Source organism: Natrix helvetica (assembly GCF_964273705.1).
Source record: "Natrix helvetica genome assembly, chromosome: 1".
NCBI classification, from domain to species: Eukaryota; Metazoa; Chordata; class Lepidosauria; order Squamata; family Natricidae; genus Natrix; species Natrix helvetica.
The window spans coordinates 48,647,738-48,671,912 of record NC_138548.1 but is presented as its reverse complement, the minus strand read 5'-3'; the positions used below and the strand labels follow the sequence as shown (position 1 = coordinate 48,671,912).

Genomic DNA, 24,175 nt, shown 5'->3' with positions numbered 1-24,175 from the left:
GAGAGCTATCCCGCTAGTAAAATCTGCAGGGACTCCTTTCCTTTCTTTGTCTTTTATGCAGCCTCTCCCCTCCCCAATCTTTCTGAATTTATTTTCATATAAATGAATAAACAAACAAATCATACTACTCTTAAGAATATTCAACAAGTTTGCTAAACCCTTCAAGAAATTAAGCATTTCTTTCATATTAGCTCATACTTCCTGACTATAACCAAATTGATTTCTGAAAATGTTCAATTAATTTCTTGATGAATTTTTAAATTTTCTAATTTTTTGTTATAAGGCATATTTATAATTACTGTTGTCTACTCTTTTTGTGCTTTCTTAGAACAAAATGCGCCACCTGCTGGAGATTCTAAAAGTAGACTTGGGTTGCAACAGAGAGGAAAATTCTGCAGGAGTGTCCAATGCATATAAGCATTTACAGAATGAATCAGCAGAGCACATTCAACTTACCAGTATATCCCAGAGCAAAGAGTCAGAAAGTGAAGAGCTGTTAAATGTAGTGGATTTAATAACAAGTGATCTCACTGTAAACAATGATACATTCCAGGGAGTGGAAAACCAGGATGTAATTTCTCAGGATATCGAAGAATTACTGAACATTGAGCTGAATCCCCCAGCCATGAAAACTGATGAAACTCCAGATAACACTTGTCCATTGCCACCAACGTGCAATTCAAACACATGTGATGCTGACTTTGAAACAAGTGAATCTTTGAGAGAAGTTGATGAACTGAAAGAAAATATGACGGAACCCAACTCTTTGGTCAGGGCCCAGGAGTAAACAACTCGCAGCAAAGCACCAAACGGGGCAGTTCATCTAGTCAGCAGTGCAGAGATCTGAACTTTGAAAATTAAATAAAATGCTAGCAAATCAGACTTTTAATATTTTTTTTATTTGGATGCCACTGCAAATGGGCTTGAAATATTAGAAGTTAGCCTTTTTTGAACTGGGACCTGGAACATTGTAAGAAACAATAGACAAAATTGTCATGTGTAATGTTATTAACTGCAGAAAAGACTAGGGATATAGTTTGGGGCATAATGTTTATTCTCAAGGCAGTATATTTATCAAAATACACTTACAATAAATGAATATAAAATTTGCAGGAGTAAAAACTGATTGTAAATAATTAACCCTTCCGAATTCTTTTCCAAATAGTTATACACCCTGATTGAATCATTACTTATATCTGTGCAGAGATCTGGTGCAGCTTGCTGTTTGGTGAACCAGGATTGTTTTGTCTGATTTTAAAGGAGAAGCATCCTCTGCAATGCAGTATTCAGATGTAGGATTCATCCATTCATCTTTTAAAACGTGGATCAGTTGACAGGACCTCTGACTTACTAACAATAGATAATCACACAATCAGTGTTAACTAATTGTCTGATGTGTCCTTTTGCTTGCAGTTGGAAGGATAAAATGAATTCACTGCTGTTTGCGTGATGATATTAGTTCTATATCAGGGATGGTTAATATACTGATCACTCAAGCCTTTTAGACAATAGTCCAAATGCAAGCAGTGTGTTTCATTGCGTAATTGGTAACCCTCTCCAAGTAGACTCCATAATAAAGTTCCCATTACACAAAATGGGGTGTGAAGACCTTGAGAACATCAGTTGTTAGATTTTAATTTCCACTCACTAAGTATCAGGAAGAGAGATTGCACAACCAGACAAAAGCAGAATCATACAAGTGAACCTATGTACATGCATGCAACACTATGATATATGAATAAAAGGAAAAGGGCTTCTATCACAATAGTATGATGCTTTCAATAGGCTAATCACTTTGATACTTCCCTATGGATGCTGCTGTATGACATAATGGGTGGTAAGGGATCTATTTGAAGGTGGGCTGCAAAGAGTTACATTTTGTTGCTACTTCTCGATCTTGTGGGAAAGAACTTCATAGCAACTATTTTTACTAGAAAGCATCCAGAAATGATACACAGTACTGCCCTTTGTTGAATGAATTATGAAAATAATGTCCACTTACTGATGCCACAATAAAAGTTATGTTTACCCTCTTTTCAGTCAAAAGCTTTATAGATTTTTTTAATGTAGTCCACAGACTGACAAGCAAATATCATGATTGAAAAGCAAATGGAAATGATAAAAAAGAAAATGGTAAGATTTTCTATGGAAACTTTTTTTGGGGGGGGGGGGAGACACTGAAACTTGTCTCTTGGCAAAGGAGCTTAAATGGCCTGTGTCTTTTCTCTTACAGCAAGGGTGTCCAAACTTGGCAACTTTAAGACTTGTGGACTTCAACTCCCAGAATTCCCCAGCCAGCTCTGGTCTGCTGGCTGGGGAATTCTGGGAGTTGAAGTCCACAAGTCTTAAAGTTGCCAAGTTTGGACACCCCTGTCTTACAGCTTCTGCAGCTGGTTTGGGTGAAAAGAGGTTGAGTCAAGGGTAAGAAAACAATGTGGCCCTATTGAACCCACTTGGCATTTATGTCAGATTCATACATGAATGTGCTGAGTTGACAAAATTTAATTCTATAAATTTTATATTTAGAAATCTGCTTTCTGTTTGGAAAGCAGCTGTTTTCTCCAATGAACTTTAAAGTGCTAAATTTACTGTAGGAACATATACTCACTTTAGAACTACTAATGATCATCTCAACTGAAGGACTCCAAAAATAGTCATTAACAAATAATCATCTCAACTGAAAAAATCCAAAAATAATAGTCATTAACAAGCTGTTTGTCATCTCCCCGTTTAAAAATAAACTCCCGTTGCTTTGTTCATTAAATGCAGATACTTTAGAAAGTATATAGCACTGTAAATAATAGCAGGATGCTATAGTAAAGATGAGAGGTGTTGGTTTAAATTTGGTGTTTGCCATTCAGAGACAGGTAATTTGGGAGCTGCAGCTTATTCAAAAATGGAAGGTTGGGGTCCGTTAAGTTATAAATTGGTTTGCTGAAGAGAAATCTCTTTCCTGAATAATACAAAAATGTTGCAGCCCTTCGCCTTCATCCTACAAGGTTTACATGCTTATGAGTCTTCCTATCTCAAATAAGGGAAGAACTGCATTAACTCAGCCCCAGAGAGAGAGGGAAGGAGTAAATTTTCAAGAAATGAAAAAAAAACATGCTTAGAAATCATTATCCTGTCCAGTCAAGGATATTTTGAAAATCCCTCTATTTGGGGAGGAAGGGGGGTGTTAACCACAATTTTAGAAAGCTTATAAACAGGACCAATTGGGAGCAGCAGGTGCTCTTTCATCATTAATGTACTCCAAACTCCATCCACCTTGTTTAAATGGTTCTGTTTATTTGCCATTTCTCAAAATAAAAGTTAAATGAGTGTGCCTGTGGATCAGGATTCTGCTGTGTAAGGTAAGCAAATTCTCTGGTGACAATCTACCCCCTTCCAACCCTCAAGCTGTTATTGCAGGGCAAATAATGTCACGATGTTAAAAAGTTTGCTAGGCCTGAACTGCCTAAACTGACACTCAAGAGTTAAACTAAGAAAGCTTTATTGCGCAGGTCATAAAACAAAAAGTTCTTATCTGAAAGTGATTTATTGCGCATGCGTTACACATTCCAAAATTCCTTTCTTCTTTGTCTGGCTGCCAAGGCAGACGGAGCTTTCATTATCAAAATGTAACAATTAGTTTATTTTACTTTTATTATTTTATTATTAAAGTTTGTTTATTAATTAGAATATACTTGTCAAAGACTTTTATTTTATTTTTTAATATCTCAAAAGATATGCGGAAGGGAATCAGCCTCGGTCCATTGATCTCAGATTTCCCCAGGGCATTTTTCCCCTGACAAATAACTTAGTCCCAACATTTCTCACTCGGTTGACTGCAGGTAGTTGGATTTTGAATAATGAAACTAAACTCCCAGTGTCTACCAATCCTGACTAAAGCAGGGCCATCAATTTAGAGATTTCACACAGATTTGGTGGCATTTTCATATTCTGTCTAGATTGCAACCCATGGGCCAGATGCGTCGTGCGCTGGCCATACCCATGCCCGATTTAGCAAAGGGGGGGGGAGTTGAGATACGTCACATGATGATGCTGTGATGCAAGTTTGACAGCCCTGACCTAAATTGTCTTCAGGACAAGATGATGCTTTATCAAACCCAATTTGTTTTTTTAATATGAGATTGTAAGGGTTGGTGGATACCTTGAAGATCATCTAGTCCAGGTATGTCACATTTGGCTCTGGAGAGCTAGTATGCAGCCCCACAAGACACACACCCCACCTCACCCAAAATAAGGGAAATTTGTTGTATGCATTATCTATATTATATATATTTATATGCAATCCAAGACAATTCCTCTTCACTCAGTGCAGCTCACTCACGCTAAAAGGGTGGACATGCCTGATGTAGTCTAATCTGCCCGGTACATAAATATATGTACATAAATATATGCTCCTTTCGTATTAAGCTTAAGACCCACCTATTCCAAGCAGCTGGCCTGGCTCAACTTTGATCTAACCATATCGCTCCTGACGGGCTTTTACTGGGTATTTTAATTATATTTAATTATCTAGGGGTTTTTAAATATTGTATTTTAATTGTTTTATTTATCAGCCGACCTCCTCCTTGTGTATGTCTCGGTATATGTCTCTGTTATATGTTTGTTTTGTCCATATTTATTTCATATGTTTCATTGTACGCCGCCCCGAGTCCTTCGGGAGAGGGTGCGGCTAAGAAATAAATATTTATTATTATTATTATTATATTACCACAACATCCATCAGGAGTACCTTCTGAAGTATTCTATTCCATTGCTAAATCATTACCATTTGGAAATTTTTCCTGATGCCCAGCATTCTCCCTGTCCTTTCTTTTTCAGTCTAAACATACCCAGTGCCTTCAACAGTTTGCCTCAGGTTTTCTTCCGGGACCTATTCCAGTTTCAGTTTTTTCCCAATGTAGTGTCAAGCACTATATATCATTTTCTAATACCTACTTAACTGCTTGTATCACAGGTTTTCCTCTTGGAAGCTCAAAGCAATTTATGTGATTCCTATCCCAAATAATTCTTGCATGACAACCTTGTGACAAAGAAACGCAAAAAAAAAAAAGTGGGCACCCGTGAACCAGATCTCTTTTTATTAATCCCAACAATTTGGCTCCTGCAACACTCATGATGAACTTGGAAGAGCATCCAATTTATGTTTTTAAAAGTTAGAAATGGTCAAAATCTTGCAAGGCTTCAACATTCTCACATAGGATTTGTAATATCAGGTAATAACCTTAACCTTGTAAGATATTAACACTTTACTTTTAAGTGTGTTTTAATCTCCAAAACAAACAAGAGAGTTAAAATTTCTGTTTTAAGCTTTGCAGCATTGTTAAATCTCCACTGAAGGAAGCTATTTGCAATGTTATTTGCCCAAACTCTTTATTCTTTGTGTTCAAACATAACACAGTGGAAAGAGAACTGATTTTGAGCTCCATACCAGCAGAATTCCTAGGAAATAATATAGTTTTCTTCAGTCTTTGCCAGTGTTAAAGGATATTACTTCTGTAGTATCTATGCCTGCAACTAAATAATTGATCTAAAATGTTATGCAATACACCATTGGGAATCGTTATAATAAACAATTCTATGCAACATATTTGAATGCATCCAGTTTTGGATTATGAAAAGGATTTTATGTTGTATTCAGTATTATTATTTCTACTTATGTCCAAAAGTTCAGTATTCAATAAAGTTATGGAACAACTCATGTTTGAAGCGCTTCGAATATTTATTTTCATGGCAAAAATAGACTATAATATAATTCATTTCACATATATTACATATCAAAGAAAAACAACCCTTTCTATCAAATATAATCTGCACATTGTTTTAAAAACCCATCTCAATTGTACATGATTTAAAGCTGCAGCAATTATACATTTTTACACTTAATAGAGACAAAGCAGATCTTATGTGTAGAAAACACTTTAGCTTGACATTAAAAAATAATACTTCAATTTTGAGAGACACTATTGTTCAAGGAAGGTACTGCGAAAATCCTTGTATACTGACGTAAAAAAGAAGGTGAGAAATTGTGTAAAAACCATTGTCTTTCCCTTGCATAGATTTAACTGCTTAAGGCTAGTGGGATGTTGAGGCATCTGTTTCAAGATACACCACCATGCAATATCAGTTCTTTTGCCCCAAACTAACTTCAAGCTCGACATCTTCATACATTAGAAGAGCAGCATGGGAGTTGTTTTCTTGGACTCCAACTCAGGTCTCTTTAGTATGGTAGGACACAAATGAATTATGTTCATGATGTACTGCAGTTTCCCCCCCCCCCCCCCCAACAAGTGCTTTTCAATCCCTTGGAAGGACTCTACTGGCGTGGGAATGTGCAGCGCACTTCATTTAGATTTAGATTTTTTAAAAACCTGCCTTTATTCTTTTTATAAATAAAATGGAACATACATAACTTCTTCCTCTTATATTCCCCGCAATAACCCTGTGAGGTGGGCTGGGCTGAAAGAGAGTGACTGGGCCACAGTCACCCAGCCAACTTTCATGACTAAGGCAGAGCTAGAACTCTGTCTCCTGGTTTCTAACCTGTTATCTTAGCCACTAGACCAAACTGGCTCTCATTTATCTTGCCCACGTAGTTTCTTGGCAGAAACAAAGCACAGACCTGAATAATTCAAAATAAATTCCATTGTAGTAGCCTATGAATGCAAATTGTCTCACAGTAATTCAACAAATGAGGTCGGACATGTTTTGGGTCCATGATGAATGCAAGAAAACAGCATCACAAAGAAAGTTGGACATTGTTGATGTTTTGTCTATAAAAAAAAGTATGACCAGTTTTGGTTATTTTTGTAGCTTTTATGAAGATTTAATAGGAACATATTTTAGCGAACCTAACTGCTCATTTTTATTCTGGAACCTGGAAATTAATTTTAGATTGTTTCAAACTCCCTTCATATGTTTAAAGGCGGTTCCAATAAAATAAAATGGCACATAACTTCTCTCAATATATATTTAGGCATAATTTCTTTTCTTGATCTGTGCTCAAAAAATGAAGACAAAATATAGTGGAATTTTAAAAAGACATGCATTATAATACACTAACCACAACTATGTGGTTTGTTTCATCTATGTTAAAGCAAATGTTATTTTATTTAGCACCTTGGAACTTCTTTGAAGAAGAAAAAAATCACAGTGGCACTTGCTTCATTGCATTACACAGAATCATGTCAACAGTGATTTTGGCCAAACAACATACTAGTTCATTTAGTAGTTTGTTCAAAACATAAAATGCAGTTTAAAGAAAATTATGCCCAAAGGATACATTAAGAATAGAGCAACAATTGAGTTGGAAAGAAGTTAATATCCCCAAAAGGCAAGAGAAAGGCAAAGAAACTGGTCCCTACAGTATTGTAGCAACAAGAGCCTCAATTCAGAGAGCATTCTTCTCTCTTTCCAGTCTTTTACATTGTTCAAAATATTTCCCCTCCTGCTCATAGTAATGTTAAAGTTTATCTGTAGTAATTTGACCCACAAATTGCATTTTGCAGATTAGGAAGGAAAAGAGTATGCTTCACAAAGAAAGGAGTATTCCCCTTTCTCTGGATTGTACCTAAGTTGGACAGTACAATATTGTGCCACTGAGATTTTTTTCACACACTCCTTCACTGCACTGGAATAGGTCATCTAAGATGTTTGCTTGTAAGTGTCATAGCTTATAAATCTGATCTTGAGCTTAGCTTTAAGAACTACAAACCACATACAATCACAGACAGCAAGGCAACCATATAAATCATGTTGCTTGCAACAGTCTATCACTGTTCACATGGAAGATAGCAAAATGCATATAATTTAGACGTTTGGAGGATGACTTCACTTTGCAGTTCATTTTGCTCTATAGTACATGCTAATTAAGGCCATTCAAGCGCAGAACAGAGAAATCATTTTATTCTTTCTTGCACCCCACCCCTGCCAAGTGTATAACTGTTAGTTAGAAGACATCCCACCAGAGAAACAGACAAGAGCAGAATCCTTGAGCTCTCAGACCTGCTGTTGTTTCAACTCACTTCCTAAATAGTTCATCCATAATATTAAAATTCCACTTCTCCCTTTCTACCTTGTGCTGCACAAGCCAGGCCCAAATAAATAGCAGTTTCATTATGCAGAAAACTTATACTGAATATTTTTTCACAGAACGTCAGAGAGCCAAAAGATAGAATTCAACCAAGCCTTAAAAATTAAAATTTGAATTTTCAAAAACTATTTGGACACCTTTATAGACTTGAACTGCCATACTCCATTTCAAAAGTTAAAGTGAATTCTTTAGGAACATCATTTTGCAAATTATTGTACAATATGGTAGCTACCAACGCTTCCAAATGTATCTTCGGCCCTCCCTAATGCATGGCCCCCTCCTTCCATCAAAAGTTCATGCCGGATATCTAACTTTCTGAAAACCTCTTTTGAAGAAGATAGTGTTTTCAAAATTAAATGCTGGTTCAAAGAAGATAAGAAAAACCCAACATCTTAAATGGATCATTTCCAAAAACTGCTAATATCACCTGGTAAAAATTGCATGGGAAACTGGTTCATACACACAGCTCCCAAGTGGTGAAAAAACAAGGAACATCGAGACTGCACACTGGAAGTTAGCATCAATTGGTACCAACCCATCTGATTTTTCTGTTTGTTCTTTTTGCCCTGAAGATCAATCAAATAATCTAAGCATCACAGAAACACCTTTTGACATCTCAGCCGGAGAATGTATAATGCAAGAACAGACATGACTAAAGTTTAAAAGAAATGTTTCTTAGAGTCTGCACCACAAACAGAGATCAGTTTGATTTCTGGCTTAGCAAAATACAATAATCTCAAAAGAACAAATAGCACAGCTTTAAAGAAATAGCTTCCATGTTGTTCAAAGTATCATACTATGCTTACTGTGTTGTACAACTGCCTGAAGCATTCATACATGAATCCATCCTTCCCCTCCCTTCCATTCTCTTTGGCACACTATATACAGTCTAGTGGAAAATACATAACTTTTTTTGCTTTTCATATATACACTTTCCATCAGTCATTTCTGCTTTAAGAAGCATGCAGACTTTCTAATGTTAGCATAATGTTATTGGAGAGGCTGCTTTGGAGATGTTATCCAGAGGAAAAGAGAAATACATTTGGTAACTCTAAAAAAACATTTATTCCTTTTCTTTTCTTTTCTTTTTTTCTTTCTTGATAGGGAAATATTAGCAAAGGCAATTTTACCACCACTTTGCTAAATTATGTAGACCAATAGCCACATTCCACTTTGAATCAAATTCTGTTGTATTCACTCCACATTCAATACCTTCTCTTAAAATGAAACTTGCAGGCTAAGCAGATAAACATATTGTTTCTCTAGATAAATAAAATATTTAAACAAGTGTTTAAATATTCATCTGTGTTCAACTTGATTTCAACCAGAAGTAACAAACTGTTCCTTAAATAAATCATTCTGGAGCTCCACTTCATTAATAATTACTTTCTGAAGTTTTGAGGAACTACATAGGATTTCCTAGGATAACCTTTTTCTTTTACTGCACTTTTTTGACTTAGAATGTGACCCAACAATCATTTCCTCCTGGGGGATAACACAGCAGCAGCTGTAAATTTTGTCCTCATTTTTACCTTCTCATTTTCTTTATTTTTCCTTCAAAGATTTGCCAACTACTTGTTTAATATACCACAAACTTTACCAGCCGTTACCATCTTCCATTTAACTCTTTTCTCATTACAAATCTTAAACCAAATACTCAATTTCTTTTATTGCGTGCTGTCTGTAGCCTGCGGTTTCTAGACAAGTGCCCTACTTCTGCCAAATAACAAAACAAAACAGCACAACACTCTCTGTCTTAAGTGCTTCCTTTAATAATGGCTTGTTGGTGATGCTGGTTGCAATATAAAAATCAACACACACACACACACACATACATTCACACACACGGATTGAAATAAAAAAACTCAAGCACAATGATGCCATTTATGACTACTGAATAGGCAGGGCACACTTCTTTCACCACAGGCTACAAGTAGACATCAGTATAGCTTTCCATTCATAAAAATGTGACCACCGTGATTTTCAGTACAGCGCAGTAATGCCTTCCTAGGATCAGCAGTTGTATGCCTACCGTGAATACAGTTTCATCGGAAGAACACAATGAATCATTCCCATTTCAAACCACTCCCCCCCCCCCACACACACATTCTTTTCCACTTCAACGTGAACTCTGCCAAAGCAATGTCCAGTTGCGTACAGAATTTTCAAACGTCATGTAGTCTTGGAAGGCAAACTTCTGCTTTTGTAAACTCTTGCAAAGAAGTAGACTTTTGAAGCTTGAGTGGAGAAAACCTATATAAGCCTCGAACTCTTAAGAAATTGGATGAGAACTCCGTAGACAAATGTGTATTGGCTTAGGGTTTGCACCATCATCATCCTTTGCTGCCTCAGCATTTCTAGCATTCTTGGGATATCCAGTGCCTAAAAAAACATACACACGAGTTGGAAAATTATTTAAGTGGTGATAATAAGCCACAATTGATGTAATGAACTATGAGAATAATCTGGGAAGAACAGGAGGAAGCGGAAGAGCCGCAGCCTAGGCGATGATCAGACAAAAGACATTTCAGCCTACAGAAGGAATCAGGATGGAGGAAGCATCTCAGAAGGGCCCCTCCCTGGTTCTCGGAAAAGTAAAGGGAAGGGAGGGGAAAAGTGCTTTCAGACTTGCAAGATTCTGCTTCTGTGACAATGTAATAAAGGCAGTGTTAGCACTTGTGGTTTTGTTTTTTTGTCTGGGCTACCCTGAAGAACTGACAACTACATAGACACTTATATGACAAGTCTTTAACTATCAGAGAATGAAGAGAAACAGAAGAGGAAGGAAATGACATGATACTCTTCTTAGGAGCTGCTTGGACAAAGGTATTTAGGAATATCTTCCTGAGCAAACATGATAGTTCAGAGGTGTCAAATCCGATCACATCACTGGCCAAATTGTGACATATTGGGATGATTTTTACCTTTGCAAAGCCCCGGTGGGCAGGATCTAGGACTTTTCAGCTCCTACCCTTGGCCAAGCCTGCTTCTCCACCAGGATTTCACCTTCAGAAATTCACTGCTAGCTTTTCTCCTCTGCTGACATGCCTCTAGCTGTTCGCCCCGGTTAATGGGCTACAGCTGCTATGCTTCAAGGTGGCCCATTCAATGCCACACTGTTTGTCCTAGGCTTTTGGCCGCCCGGGTCAATTAGTGATCAGTTAGTTATGATCAGGTACAGGGGAGCTTCCACTGCCTCCCTTCTCCTAAAAGGTGCCTGATGCATCACCTCCCCCAACTCCTACCCCCGCGATCATTTGCTCCGTGGCTTCTGGCTGCCAGCATTGGCAACTAGCTGATTTGCTGGCAGCTAACTGACCTGGGTAGCCCAAAGCCCAGGACAAACAGTGTGGAGTCGAATGGGACGTGCTGAAGCGGAGGGGCTGTATCCCATTGGCCAGGGCAAACATCTAGGGGCATGTCAGTCAAGGAGAAAAGCTAGCGGTGAATTCCTGGAGGCAGAACCCTGGCAGAGAACCAGGCACAGCCAAGGGTGGTAGCCGAAAAGTCCCATTCCGGGTGGGCGTGGTCTGCACAAGCCGTAGCCAGCCTGGAGGCCGCCAGTTTGACAGGCCTGTGTTAGTTTTTGTGGATTTTGGTTTGAGTAGGTTTTTGATCCCTAACTTTGTAATTGCCAATCTAACAAGGAGACAAGCACGTTACTGTTTGTCCTGTAGTTAACTTCAAACATGAAAGAAGGTTGACATATTGTGAGGATCATCACTCCATGAAATAATCTTTAGTGGGCTTTCTCAATGAGTATCCCCTCAAGGGTATTCCCATTGACTCCCATAATTCCTAATTTAAAAATTAAGGAATTACCTCATTGTGCTCCAAACAGGCAATCATGATCTCTGATAGGATGACCACTCCAGTTCTTCCTACACCAGCACTGCAGTGGACCAGCAGAGGGGGATTGGGAATTGCAGGGTCTGCGGTACTGTTGGTATGACGCCGTACTGACTGTATCTCTTCCAAGTATGCTATTGGACCCAGAGGAAAAGAAGAAAGGGGAAAATATTTAAATTAGATGACATTGGTATGTTTTTTGGACTTTGCAGTAAGAAAAATGCACATCCGAATTTCAACAATGTATTGAACTATTCAACTTTTGCATTCAAAAATTAAAACTGAACATAGTAGTTGTATAAGAGATCTTAAGAAACTATCAGGGCTGTAGATCTTGATAAGATGATCCAAAACATCCTGAAAAAAGATACTTCAAATCACTTCTATATTGCAACCAATAAAACTGCAAAAATGTATCCATCAAATCGTTTAGCTTGACTTTGATTCAAGAGATAATTTAGCAGTGCTGCACATCAACATTCACCTGGAATATATATCTACAGGTAATCCTCATGTAATGACTGTGATTGAGCCCTTTGAATGACCTGTGGTAGGTCATACTGGTCATCACTTGATAGATCCTATTTGATGACATTCTTTGCGGTGGTCATAAGAAAACACCGCAATCATTAGGAGATCCCATTTTCCCCAATGGGCTAGGTTTTTTTTTTGCCAGAAACTAGAAGCACATGCAGGTTTCTAACAAAATAGTAATAAATAACAGTCACCTATTGCAAATGCTGCAAATAGAAGTAAACGCAGACTGACTACTGAACACACAAAATATGATCATGTGATCCAGGTTAAAAGTACCACCCAGATGTGTCTGCTGCATCTCTGAACTGTTGCTACATGATCAGTTGTAAGACCACGACTACCTGTACAGCACAATGTGACATATAAATAAACATACATTCTGTTTAAATATTTTGCCTTCTAATTAGGAATTTAAATAACTTATAATTAACTTTTTTCAATGAAATGTTGGTATAGTTCAGTAAATTTCAGCTTTGCTTGCTCTCTACAACCTTCCCTTCTGAGATGAGATGAATTTATTTGTGTCTCCTTAACAATAATTTTTCATATTTTCTTAGGTGGCAACTGTGATTAAAACTTAATGACCCAATTTTTTAAATGCGCAAATTAGTAAAGTTCCAAACAGAACAAAACAACAGAAATGAAAAAAAAAGTGTGCTCAGTTATCCCTATGACAATGTGGGAGGAAGAGAGATTAAGAGTAACATACAAAATGCATAATGATTCTTTCATATTGCAGTAAACTCCATTTTAGCTTAGAGCCTAAACAACTATTGATGGTGTCCACATATCACATAAATTCCCTTTCCCCCCCACTATCTATCTATCTATCTATCTATCTATCTATCTATCTATCTATCTATCTATCTATCTATCTATCTATCATCTATCTATCTATCTATCTCTATCTCTCTCTCTCTTTCTCTCTCTCTCTCTCTCTCTCTCTCTCTCTCACACACACACACACACACACACACAGACACACACACAGACACAGACAGAGACAGACACACAAAGAGGTTGAAATCTTGTAAGAACGTTAAATGTTACAATATTTCAGTATTTTTACAATGCATTTCAGAGCTGATGTTGGGATAGGCTAACCTTACAATTGCACACAACAGCACTCAGATCAAAATGCACACAGTGGAAGGTGTGCATTTAGACTTCACACATGGCCTGGGGAGCCATAGCTGTAAGGCAAAACCTAGCTATTCAGGGCTTTCTTTAGATATCCCCCATATCTCCAGGCTTACAGGCAGGCCTTTCAAAAATTTAAACTGGGGGTAACCTGCAGATTATTTTGTTTTCCATGCAGGCAATTATCAGCCCCAGACCTATTTTGTTTTAGCAGGTTTCCTACATCGTATGCTTTCACAAAATAGAAGAAATAATAGAAAACGAACAATAAATAAATACATAAAAACCTGCAAGCACATACACAGAAACCCTTTTGTGTCTTCTGGGCAGCCATGCTCTGGCCAGTCAGTATACTGAAGATGCCAAACTGTTCTCTCTTGTCCTGTGAGGAGGTGTTTGATTTTCAAACCTGTAGTGGCATAGCAACCAGAATCTGTCCGGAAGCGAGTGGTGATCTTGAATCTCCCGTAGGTCACTGTGTTGTGCCTTGAACCAAGTCGTGGCCAGTATCGGAAACTTTTCTCTCGGCCACCTTCCTGCAAATACAATGTCTAATTAGCAAAAGAATAAAGAGCTCCGCTGCAGAATGTTCCACAAGACTTGTTTTTAATATATTATTAATGATTACTTTTGGCTAAGGAGTTTACTAATTCTTCACCCCTTCGTCTTCAAGGTATCTTTTCAAATACCTTGTAATCCAAAGTGGGCTGAGAATTGCACTGACCAATGAGATACAATGATCAGGAGACTTCCAAATGTCTACTGTTGATTCCTAAATCGGTTGCATTCCAATTTGATGTCCTACAGATATATTGGAATGGAACTTAGCATTTTTTTCCGATAGAATAAAGGCAGGCTGACAATTCTACTAGTTACAGTCCTTAAACATTTAAAAGCACCAAACTGGGCAAAGTATGTTTTGGTTTTGAATGATTTTCCATATTAGTACTCTACATCATTTTCTGGAATCCAGTCAAGACAAAAATCAGCTTAAAACCAAAGGCTGACCCATACACTCATTTCAAAATTATATTTTTTAGGACTGATTCAGGAAGATAGATTTACCTCTTCTGCTGTCACCATGGTTATAATGGCAACCCCTTGCTCCCATACCATCTGCCAGAAATCTTGGCATGTATTCTGCAAAGGACCTTGGGTTGCAATATAATCCCACTCCATGCCCCCGACACAGACCTGTAGAATAAAAAATAGGATATGGGATGCCAAGATTATGAAAGGATACTGGTCCACGATGCAAAGAAGAAGAAAAAAACCAGCCATCTTCTTTAATTTATGTATTTAGTCCCAGAAACAGTTTTGTATAGCCTAAATGCAAAGAATGGAACTATCTTATTCTTTCCTTTAAACATGGCTGCGTCCATACCAAGCAGAATAAAAAGATACTTTCTGTGGCCATTCCTTCAGGGGGAGGGAGACAGGAAATGCTTTTTTTCAGTGAATTTCAGAGTGAAGCTAAAAGTAAGAAATCGTTTTATGATTACAGTCTTAATCTTATATAGTGCCAATGACAACTCCCCAATCTGTGCTTTCTCGCTATGTTGTACTGAAAATCTTGTATCATTATCAAGCAATTATATTAACATATATATTTTGAGTATGATATCAGATATTGGAAGAATGATATTTTAAGAAGTTTTTGAAATTTAAATGGAAGAATTGTTATTTCTAGCCCTACCTTAATATGTGACGCATTGATATAGCCCGTATTATTTTCCTTAGTAGGGACTAGCTCAACTCTGGTGTCATCATAAGGAAGCACATCCTGGAATCGGTTCCTTTCTGCATTTTCTGGGAGACAGGCTATTGAACAGTCGCCTTCAACAAGCCTTTTCTTCTGAATCCGTTCATATTCCGTAAACACCATCCCTTGGTCTAACCGTTGTTCCAAACCTTTAAACTAAAAATACAGAAAAACAGATGGAATTATACTAGAGGTTTTTTTCCCTCCATAAATATATGGTAGTGTAAAAATATGGGTTATTTTAAAAACAACAAATAATATATAACAGTGATGGCGAACCTTTTTTGGCTCGCGTGCCACAAGTGGGGGGAGCGCAGGGGGGGTCGAGTGTGGGCGTGCCGCACCCATAATGCAACGCGTGATCCCCCCAGTGCGCATGCGCGCACAACCCGCGATCCCCCCCCCATTTTTACATTTTTTTTGCCCTTCCCAGGCTCCAGGGGCTTTATAGGAGCCTGGGGAGGGTGAAAAGAGCCTCCCCTGACACCCCCGGAGGCCCTCCGGAGGCTTCAGGGACTGTCCGGAGGCTTCCCTGAAGCCTTCAGAGCGCTTAAAGCCACCCTCGGAGCAAACCGGAAGTGACTTCCGGGTTGCTCGGAGGGTCGTTTTAAGCGCTCCGAAGGCATCAGGGAAGCCTCGGACGGTCCCTGAAGCCTTCGGAGCGCTTAAAACCACCCTCCGAGCAAACCGGAAGTTCCGGGTTGCTCGGAGGGTCGTTTTAAGCGCTCCAAAGGCTTCAGGGACTGTCCGAAGCTTCCCTGATGCCTTCGGAGCGCTTAAAACGACCCTCCGAGCAACCCGGAAGTCACTTCTGGTTTGCTCGGAGGGTGGTTTTAAGCGTTCCAAAGGCTTCAGGGACGGTCCCTGAAGCCGCAGGGGGGGTGGGGAGGCTCTTTTCGCCCTCCCCAGGCTCCTATAAAGCCTCGGGAGCCTGGGGAAGGCGAAAAATAGCTTTTTAAAAGGTGAACTCAGCTGGCCAGCGCGCGCATGCGTGCTGGCCAGCTGACAGGGCAGCGCCTCGTGTGCCCTGACAAATGGCTCCGCGTGCCACTTGTGGCACGCGTGCCATAGGTTCGCCATCACGGATATATAACATCCAATTTTACATTATCTGAGTTTGTTTAAAACATTCTTGCTTTTCCCTTTATGCCAAGTTTATCAATGGTTTGTAAAATAGTTGTATGTTCCTTCTGATTGTTACAAATGCTAGTAAACACACCAAAACAAATTAAACAATTTAGATGATGTACAAATAAAACCCAGCAGTAAATTTCCAAACAGCCAATACCTGAAATGAGATGAAGCCAAGGATAATTTGGAAAGCTGAATGTTATCATGGAAGAGGCCCTGAAGTTTATTTAGGGCCACTGACTCTACTCTTAGACATACAGAACTAGGAACCAATATCAAAAGATTATAATAATGTAGTGGTTGCGATCTACCATTTCTTTTAATAACTGTTTGCTGTATGTAAGCTGTCTAGGACAGAATTCCCCAATCTTTTCTACTTTGCAAACTAGGGGGTGGAGTGGGGTAGAGGATGGTCCCATGTATGCAGTGGGTAAGTGTGCATGTATGCAGGTCCATTTGCATGAGCAGCAGGCACACATGCCCAACCATCAAATGGAGTGCACACACACTGATCACTGCTGCTTGCACAATTGGAGATACACACACACACGGTTTCCCACCACTTCCAATGCCCAGTTCCGAATGGCTCAAGGCCCGGGGTTGAGGCCCCCTGTTACAGGAAACTAATATCATGGTAAGTAAATAGTTTTAAGCCACAATGAAGAAACTATACAAAGTGTGCCTTGGTCATCTTTTCAGAGATATTCCTTTATCTAAACAGAGAAATAGAATGACAAAAGGGCAGGCAAAAAAGCAGTGAGAGTAGGAGAAATGTCCAATTTCCTGGCTGAGTTTCCTCACTGAGTTTCCCTGTGGGAATCTGGCAGAGACTATCGCAAATTTCCCCTGCCCTGCCCTGCCAGGAGATAAGTGGTTGCTGCTGGGTCAGGAAGGAAGTGAAACTGGCTGAAACTCACACAACACTAAAAATGAAAGATCACATGACCACAATGGCAGTATAGCAGCAGCAACAGTAAACCAGCCGCAACTTTTCTAAATTTTATTCTTTTGAGAGTCATGGGTTCTGGATTTTATACACTAACCCATTTGAGGGATGCTAGTTCAAAAGTTGTTGCCCTATGAAGTACAGTTTTGCAAGAGAGTTTTAGTAGTACATAGATAACTTAACTAAACTTAAATAAATAAATCCAGCTTCAAAAATATACATGTACCCTAAGCAGTTAAAAGAAACTGATGACCAATCCTAATACTGTTCTTGTATCCAAGATTTGGATAGCCAAGTTTGACTAACTAAACACTAGAGATGAATTTTCAACACACATCCACAATCCTAAGCAAACATCAGACCAACCCGTTCATCATTTGTTGCTCTGGGAGATTCTTCCTTCCCCTCACTTGGCAGAGGAAGACGAGATAATGTTAGTCCATTTAGAGCTGCTAACTTCAAAGGTCCTATTTTTTTAGCTTCAGCTCTGTTCTTTTTCATGACCTGTTGGATGAAGACAATCTTTCAAAATATATTGTGATTGAAACCAGAGGCAAACTGGATTGCTGGAGGAGCAACAAAATTGGTACACAACTAGAGAAATACTTCACTTTTTTTCCACACACACTAAGAAAGGGCCTCTGGCCCAAACAATTCTACAGATAATGATAGCCAGGAACATTCTTTCCATGTTGCCTGTCTTTATTTTATCATTAAGTTTTTGAAATTTCACAGAATTAATAACAGACTTGCCCAAGAAAGTGGACTTTCATGAACAGTGAGAGTGACAACTGAGAATTAGGGCAGGGCAGCTACAGCTTCAGGGAGATCAATTTATTCAGTAAGAATGGTTAAAATCTTGCTTTTTTTTCTCCTATGGAACTCAAGGAGAAGGAGATATAAACCCTTTCCTATATAAATAAGGCAATAATCCTGTATGTTAGATGAGGCCTAAAGTGCAGTGGTCCAAACTTTGAAGCTAAAGAAGAATATGAACAGTTCCCCATTCAAGCCTGGTACTCTAGGGCTCTCTCTGTGTGTAGACATAATTTCTCTTCATAAATTAATGGATCATATTGTGTGTGTGTGTGTGTGTGTGTGTGTGTGTGTGTGTGTGTGTGTGTGGTATGCCCAAATTAGATTTTTGTCAAGGCACCTGGTATGCCCAAATATGGGAAAGGGAAGCAGTATGCTCCCTCCCATATTTGGGCATACCAGGTGCCTTGACAAAAATCTAATTATTCCCCTGGCTCAGCTGATAAGGAATGGCTAGCTGATGAGAGCTAAATAGCTTGAAATAGATCTATACTAGTCTCCCTTCATTTATTTATCAGCAAATACACACACACACACACACACACACACACACACACACGCTATATAAAGGTAAAGGTTTCCTCTTTCCAGTCATATTTGACTCTAGGGGCGGGTGCTCATTTCCATTTCTTAGATGAGGGAGCCAGTGTTGCCTGAAGACATTATCTGTGGTCATGTGGCCAAGGCACATGGAACATTGGCATACTTTCCCACCAAAGTGGTAGCTATTTATCTACTCACGTTTGCATGGTTTTGAATCAGTAGGTAGACAAAAGCCAGAGCAGGAATTGGAGTTCATGCCATTATGGGGCACTTGGGTCTCGAACCCGGGTTACCAGCTTTCCAGCTAACAAGCTAACAGTGTTTTTTACTGCTAAGCCACCATGCCTCGTATATGCATATATGTATATATATATTTAGGTAAAGGTAAAGGTTCCCCTCGCACATATGTGCTAGTCATTCCCGACTCTAGGAGGCGGTGGTCATCTCCATTTCAAAGCCAAAGAGCCAGTGCTGTCCAAAGACGTCTCTGTGATCATGTGGCCAACATGGCTAAATGCCAAAGGCACATGGAACGCTGTTACTTTGCCACCAAAGGTGGTTCCTATTTTTATACTTGCATTTTTTACATGCTTTCAAATGGTTAGGTTGGCAGAAGCTAGGATTCGAACCGGCTAACTGCTGACCTTTCTGATCAACAAGCTCAGTGTCTTAGCCACTGAGCCACGGCGTCCCACTATATACTGTATGTATTTATGTGTATGTACATATGCGTGTGTATATATGTATGTATGTATGTATGTATGTATGTATGTATCTATCTATCTATCTATCTATCTATCTATCTATCTATCTATCTATCTATCTATCTATCTATCTATCTAACTATGTTTGATGCATTTCAGTAGGATATGATGACATGTCCATAACATGACATAAACTTACATAACAAGCTTTTCATGAAGTAATGAGAAAGTCATAACTGCCATAGCTGAGATGTAGGACCATTAAAAAATGCATGTGGATCTACCTCTATGTGAGTGTTAATGTGAGATCTCCATAAAGTTAATATGTGTATACTAGTTTCTCCAGGCCATGAAAGGGGCCATAGCTTGAAAATAAACCATATTCTTTTTATATTTTCAGTCCCATGTTCATTGATGTGCTGTCAATAGACAAACCCAATAGAGACATATACTTATGATGCACTGGTTTCCTGTTTGATTCACATGAGGAACATTTCGAATATGACATAAAAAGAAGAAGAGAAGATGGTCTTCAGAAAACTCACCCCTAAAGGTGGTAGCCCTTCTACAATATTCTTCTTCCCTGACAGTAATTCAGACACTGGTCTCTTCTTTATGGAATCCTTCCGCACTCTATACCGGGCAGAAATGGTTAAGTCAGACTCTGACACAGATGGAGTTAACAGTCCATCTCCTCTCCTTAGCACCTGAGAGTCACCCATGATGTGTGAGGGACTCACATCTTTTACCCTCTTGTCAGTCTCAGTAATGTGCAATTTTGGCTCATGTATATGTAAAGGACCAGGAGATGAAGCAACGGAACTATAAGGGTAGTTCAATAAAGATTCAGTTGGATAACATGCCATGAGGGAAGGAAGCTGGGGTTTTCCATTGATGAATGGCAGAGCTGGATTCGCCTTGCTTTCGTCTTCACATTCTTCTTCTTCCTCACTGCTATGAATGAGCATAGTTGCATCTGAAAGAGATTTCTTGTGGCCATAATTCACATGGTCTTCTTGCTCCTCGATTTCTTCTTGCTTTGCTCTTTCTAGGAATACAGAAGTCTGTGACCCAGAAGGGATTGCCTTTGGCTGAGCCACATCTGCAGTTGAGGCTGACATGGTTCTCTCTTTAATCCTCATGGCCTCAAAACTGTGCGCCAGGCCAGCAATTTCAATACTGTTTCTCTTCTGCAACTGAGCATGCCGGGCCGATGTCAAAGGCTCACTCACTTCCTGAAGGGAATGGGCAACGGGGAGGCTGTCCTCCTGGAACGTCTGGACAGAGTGATGGACCCGTCGGGTGATGAGATCAGGGTTGCTATTACTGCTGTAGAAGTGTCTGGATAGATCTGGTGTGCTATTAGCGGGTCGCGGATAAGGATAAGGAGGCGGAGGGCGGTATACTTGAGTCTTCATGATGTTGGGTGCCGGATATTCCTGGGCTTGCAATTGAACATTTGTTAGCTCAGGAACGCTCACAGCTCCAACTACCAAGCGTCTTTCAGCGGGATACGGATATGCGGACTGGCTGTGAAAGCTGTAATTCAGATTACATGGGTAATGACCAGAATGGGGGAAAGCAAAATTAGCATGTTCTCGTATTTCAGGCTGGCTGTACACCAGGGCATCAGGCCTACTGTAAGCGTATGAATTGCCGATGTTGAGGTTTCTCATGGAATGACTCTGTTTGTCTGAATTCATCATTCCTTGGTTGAGTTGCTTCATCACAGTCTCATAATCTGGGGTAGGCCGATAAGAAGGTGGTATTACGGCACTATGTCGATGCGATGGGACATAATCTGAATGGAGGACATCACTGCCAGTAATGCTCGGGTTGGAGGACATAGGTGATGGCTGCATGTAGTGCTGCAGGTTATTCAAGGAATTTGTGCTGTGAGCACTGTAGACACTGCCATTGCGGATTCTGCCATTGTAGTCGTGCGGCGCTCTGTCCAAGCTAGTTTGAGAATGGCAGTAATAGCCATTCTGGTTCGTCCCATAGAGATTATCTGGAATATAAATGTTGGCATTTATTTATACCCACACAATGATAGAGACCAAAAAAACCCCAAAAAACAGTTGCTATCATAATATCATTCCTTCACTTCACCAATGTATTTTTAAAATTAAAAATAAAGCCATGCCTTCATGGGTAAATCAATGACAACTTCCTTGTCAGTATTAAAATACTTAAAAGTACAAGACATCTAATTCCAGCCCACTGGCAAAAGCAGCTTCTATTTAATGAAATACACAGATATTGAAATAAAACCAATATTGCAGATTCACCTACAATATTCTGTCCGCTCATTCCCCCCAGCCTTCCCCTCCTGAGAAAGAAAACCTGAAGTAGACTGACTCTCCCTCCCTCCCTCTGCAATTTTAAGCAATTTTCTGTGTTCTGTTGAAAAAGGCATTCTGTATGACTAATTATAATATCAGGAGACTGTTGGGAAGAAAATATCAACTGGAGATATCAACTGGAGACAGCTCTTTTTATTTGCTGTTTCTCTCTCTGACAGAGGAGAGGAGAGGGGAGGGAGGGAGTAAGAGGGGGGCAGCTGTCTCCAGTTGTTAGTTTCTTCCCAACAGTCTCCTTATATTGTAATTAATCACAGTGCCTTTTTCAACAGAAGAACACAGTAAAATTGCTTAAAGGCTTTTTATTTTATTTTATTTTTATTGGCAACATTAGGAAACCTTTGTGCTTTTGTTCTAGTGAAAAATTATCCTCCCTGCATACCAGCTGAACATGTTTTTAGTAATTAGTTCTTACTGTCCCTCTAAAATATAAATAGTATGACTATTAATTATAAAGTTCACTGGTTCTATTTTGCTCTTATAAGAATGCTGTTGGATCTTCCAGCTGGAAACTCAAGGCAGACACTCAGTGGTAGAATAGATATTTTATAAAAAGACCCAGGTTCAAACTCCAGAGTTTAAGGATGCAGATAGCACATGATCAGGAGGAGTCTTGATAGCAACATTTCTAACTAACACATTATATTAAAAGGCAAAGGCTTCCATGGTCTACAGTCACAATAGGCACCGGCAGACTCCTCCAGATTTTTTTTGCCACGATAGAAAACATTGCTCTCTTCCTACAATGTTTACAAGAAGCTAGCACACGATGGCATTTTTTTAAATTGGAGAACTTGAAAGGTGCTGCCAATGTCAACAACTAACCTAATGAGACAAACAATTTGATCTGGGAGAAGGCAATACCTTATCTTCTTATATTAGAGCTATATAATCAGTTCCTTATTCAGGTACTCAGCAGTTTGCATGTTCTAAGCCATGTTTTGTTTAACCACAGTTTACTAAATAAACCACAGTTGTTGAATTTACATACTGCTTTATGTCTATGTGAATCCAACCACTGATTACAGATAGTCCTCAACTTACAACAATTCACTTAGTGACCGTTCAAAGTTACAATGGCACTGAAAAAAGTGACTTATGATGGTTTTTCACACTTGCGACAATCGTAGCATCTCCTTGGTCACATGATCAAAACTTGGATGCTTGGCAACTGATTCATATTTATGACAGTTGCAGTGTCCAGGGGTCATGTGATCAGCTTTTATGACCTTCTGACAAGCAAGGTCAATGGGGAAGCCAGATTCACTTAAGAACGTTATTAATTTAACAAATGCAATGATTCACTTAACAACTGTGGCAAGATAGGTCGTAAAGTGGGACAAAACTCCCTTAACAAATGTTTTTCTTAGCAACATAAATTTTGAGCTCAATTGTGGTGTACGTCGAGGACTAACTACATTCCAAGAACTGTCTACCACTAACTATTAATAGTTCCTCAATAACATCCTCCAAACGTTTTTCAAATTTTCCATTTGTGACGTATTCCAGTTTCCTAACAATGCTGAAATTTTACCTTGCGAGGATGCATATGGTTCTGGGTAGTGTCCATTGTAATGTAACTGAGGTGGTGGAGGCATCATATAAGGTTGTGGTTTGGGCTGCTAGAGACATATTGAAGTAAGCAAACATAGATAACCATTAGAAAGAAACTTTATTCCAATTCTAACATCCACATGCACTTTAAGTCTAAGCACAAGAATATCAATTCTGATAAAATTTTATAATTAAAAAGTACAAAAAAGTTTTACAGAGATGAAGGAGCTGGTACATATCAGAGCTCCTAGCCCGTAAAAGAAAACTGAATCAAGATATCTGTACAACCAAATATAGAAATATGAATTTTATGTAAATTATACTCAGCACCTTTCACTCCAGTTGATTTCACCCAGAGCCACTGGATACAAGATGGGTGGCCAATACTTTTTATAAATAAATAAAAAAATATACATTAACTAATTCAGGTTACCTTATTATTATGGATTTGCTCTACTATGAAAAACCTAGATTAGTCAACAAAATCAGTACATTAGCAGTGTCCTTAAACTTGCATTGCCAAAAAAGCCTAATTCAAGATTGGCTAGATAATGAATCACAGTTATGTGTGATTTTAGAAAGTGGACATGATTTGATTCCCTGAAAAAGCAGCTTATAGGAATCCATGCATTGTTGTAAAATATACTAAGTTATATTGGAGATGATTTTTCAAAAAGAAGAGACTAATACCCATTCATTCTTTATATTTTCTTCAGCATTTACAAATTT

At 39.0% G+C, this 24,175-nt stretch overlaps 2 protein-coding genes across 4 annotated transcripts in view; one reads left to right on the top strand and one right to left on the bottom strand.

Moving 5' to 3' along the window:
* SPATA7 (spermatogenesis associated 7) overlaps nucleotides 1-1,996 on the top strand; it is a 53,349-nt gene extending 51,353 nt beyond the window's left edge. For both annotated transcript variants that reach the window (XM_081950029.1, XM_081950030.1), the window contains one exon: nucleotides 329-1,996. In XM_081950029.1, the coding sequence (XP_081806155.1) occupies nucleotides 329-787 (459 nt within the window). In that variant the 3' untranslated portion in view covers nucleotides 788-1,996. The remainder of the gene's footprint in view (nucleotides 1-328) is intronic.
* Nucleotides 1,997-5,718: 3,722 nt separating this feature from the next.
* Nucleotides 5,719-24,175, bottom strand: part of PTPN21 (protein tyrosine phosphatase non-receptor type 21) — a 59,540-nt gene continuing 41,083 nt past the window's right edge. The window contains exons 12-19 of one of the 2 annotated variants that reach the window (XM_081937041.1): nucleotides 23,427-23,514; nucleotides 20,075-21,540; nucleotides 17,833-17,970; nucleotides 15,324-15,545; nucleotides 14,693-14,821; nucleotides 13,929-14,163; nucleotides 11,924-12,084; nucleotides 5,719-10,483 (exon numbers count right to left, since the gene is read on the bottom strand). In XM_081937041.1, the coding sequence (XP_081793167.1) occupies nucleotides 10,355-10,483; nucleotides 11,924-12,084; nucleotides 13,929-14,163; nucleotides 14,693-14,821; nucleotides 15,324-15,545; nucleotides 17,833-17,970; nucleotides 20,075-21,540; nucleotides 23,427-23,514 (2,568 nt within the window). In that variant the 3' untranslated portion in view covers nucleotides 5,719-10,354. The remainder of the gene's footprint in view (nucleotides 10,484-11,923; nucleotides 12,085-13,928; nucleotides 14,164-14,692; nucleotides 14,822-15,323; nucleotides 15,546-17,832; nucleotides 17,971-20,074; nucleotides 21,541-23,426; nucleotides 23,515-24,175) is intronic. The other variant, XM_081937042.1, reaches the window with a different exon arrangement.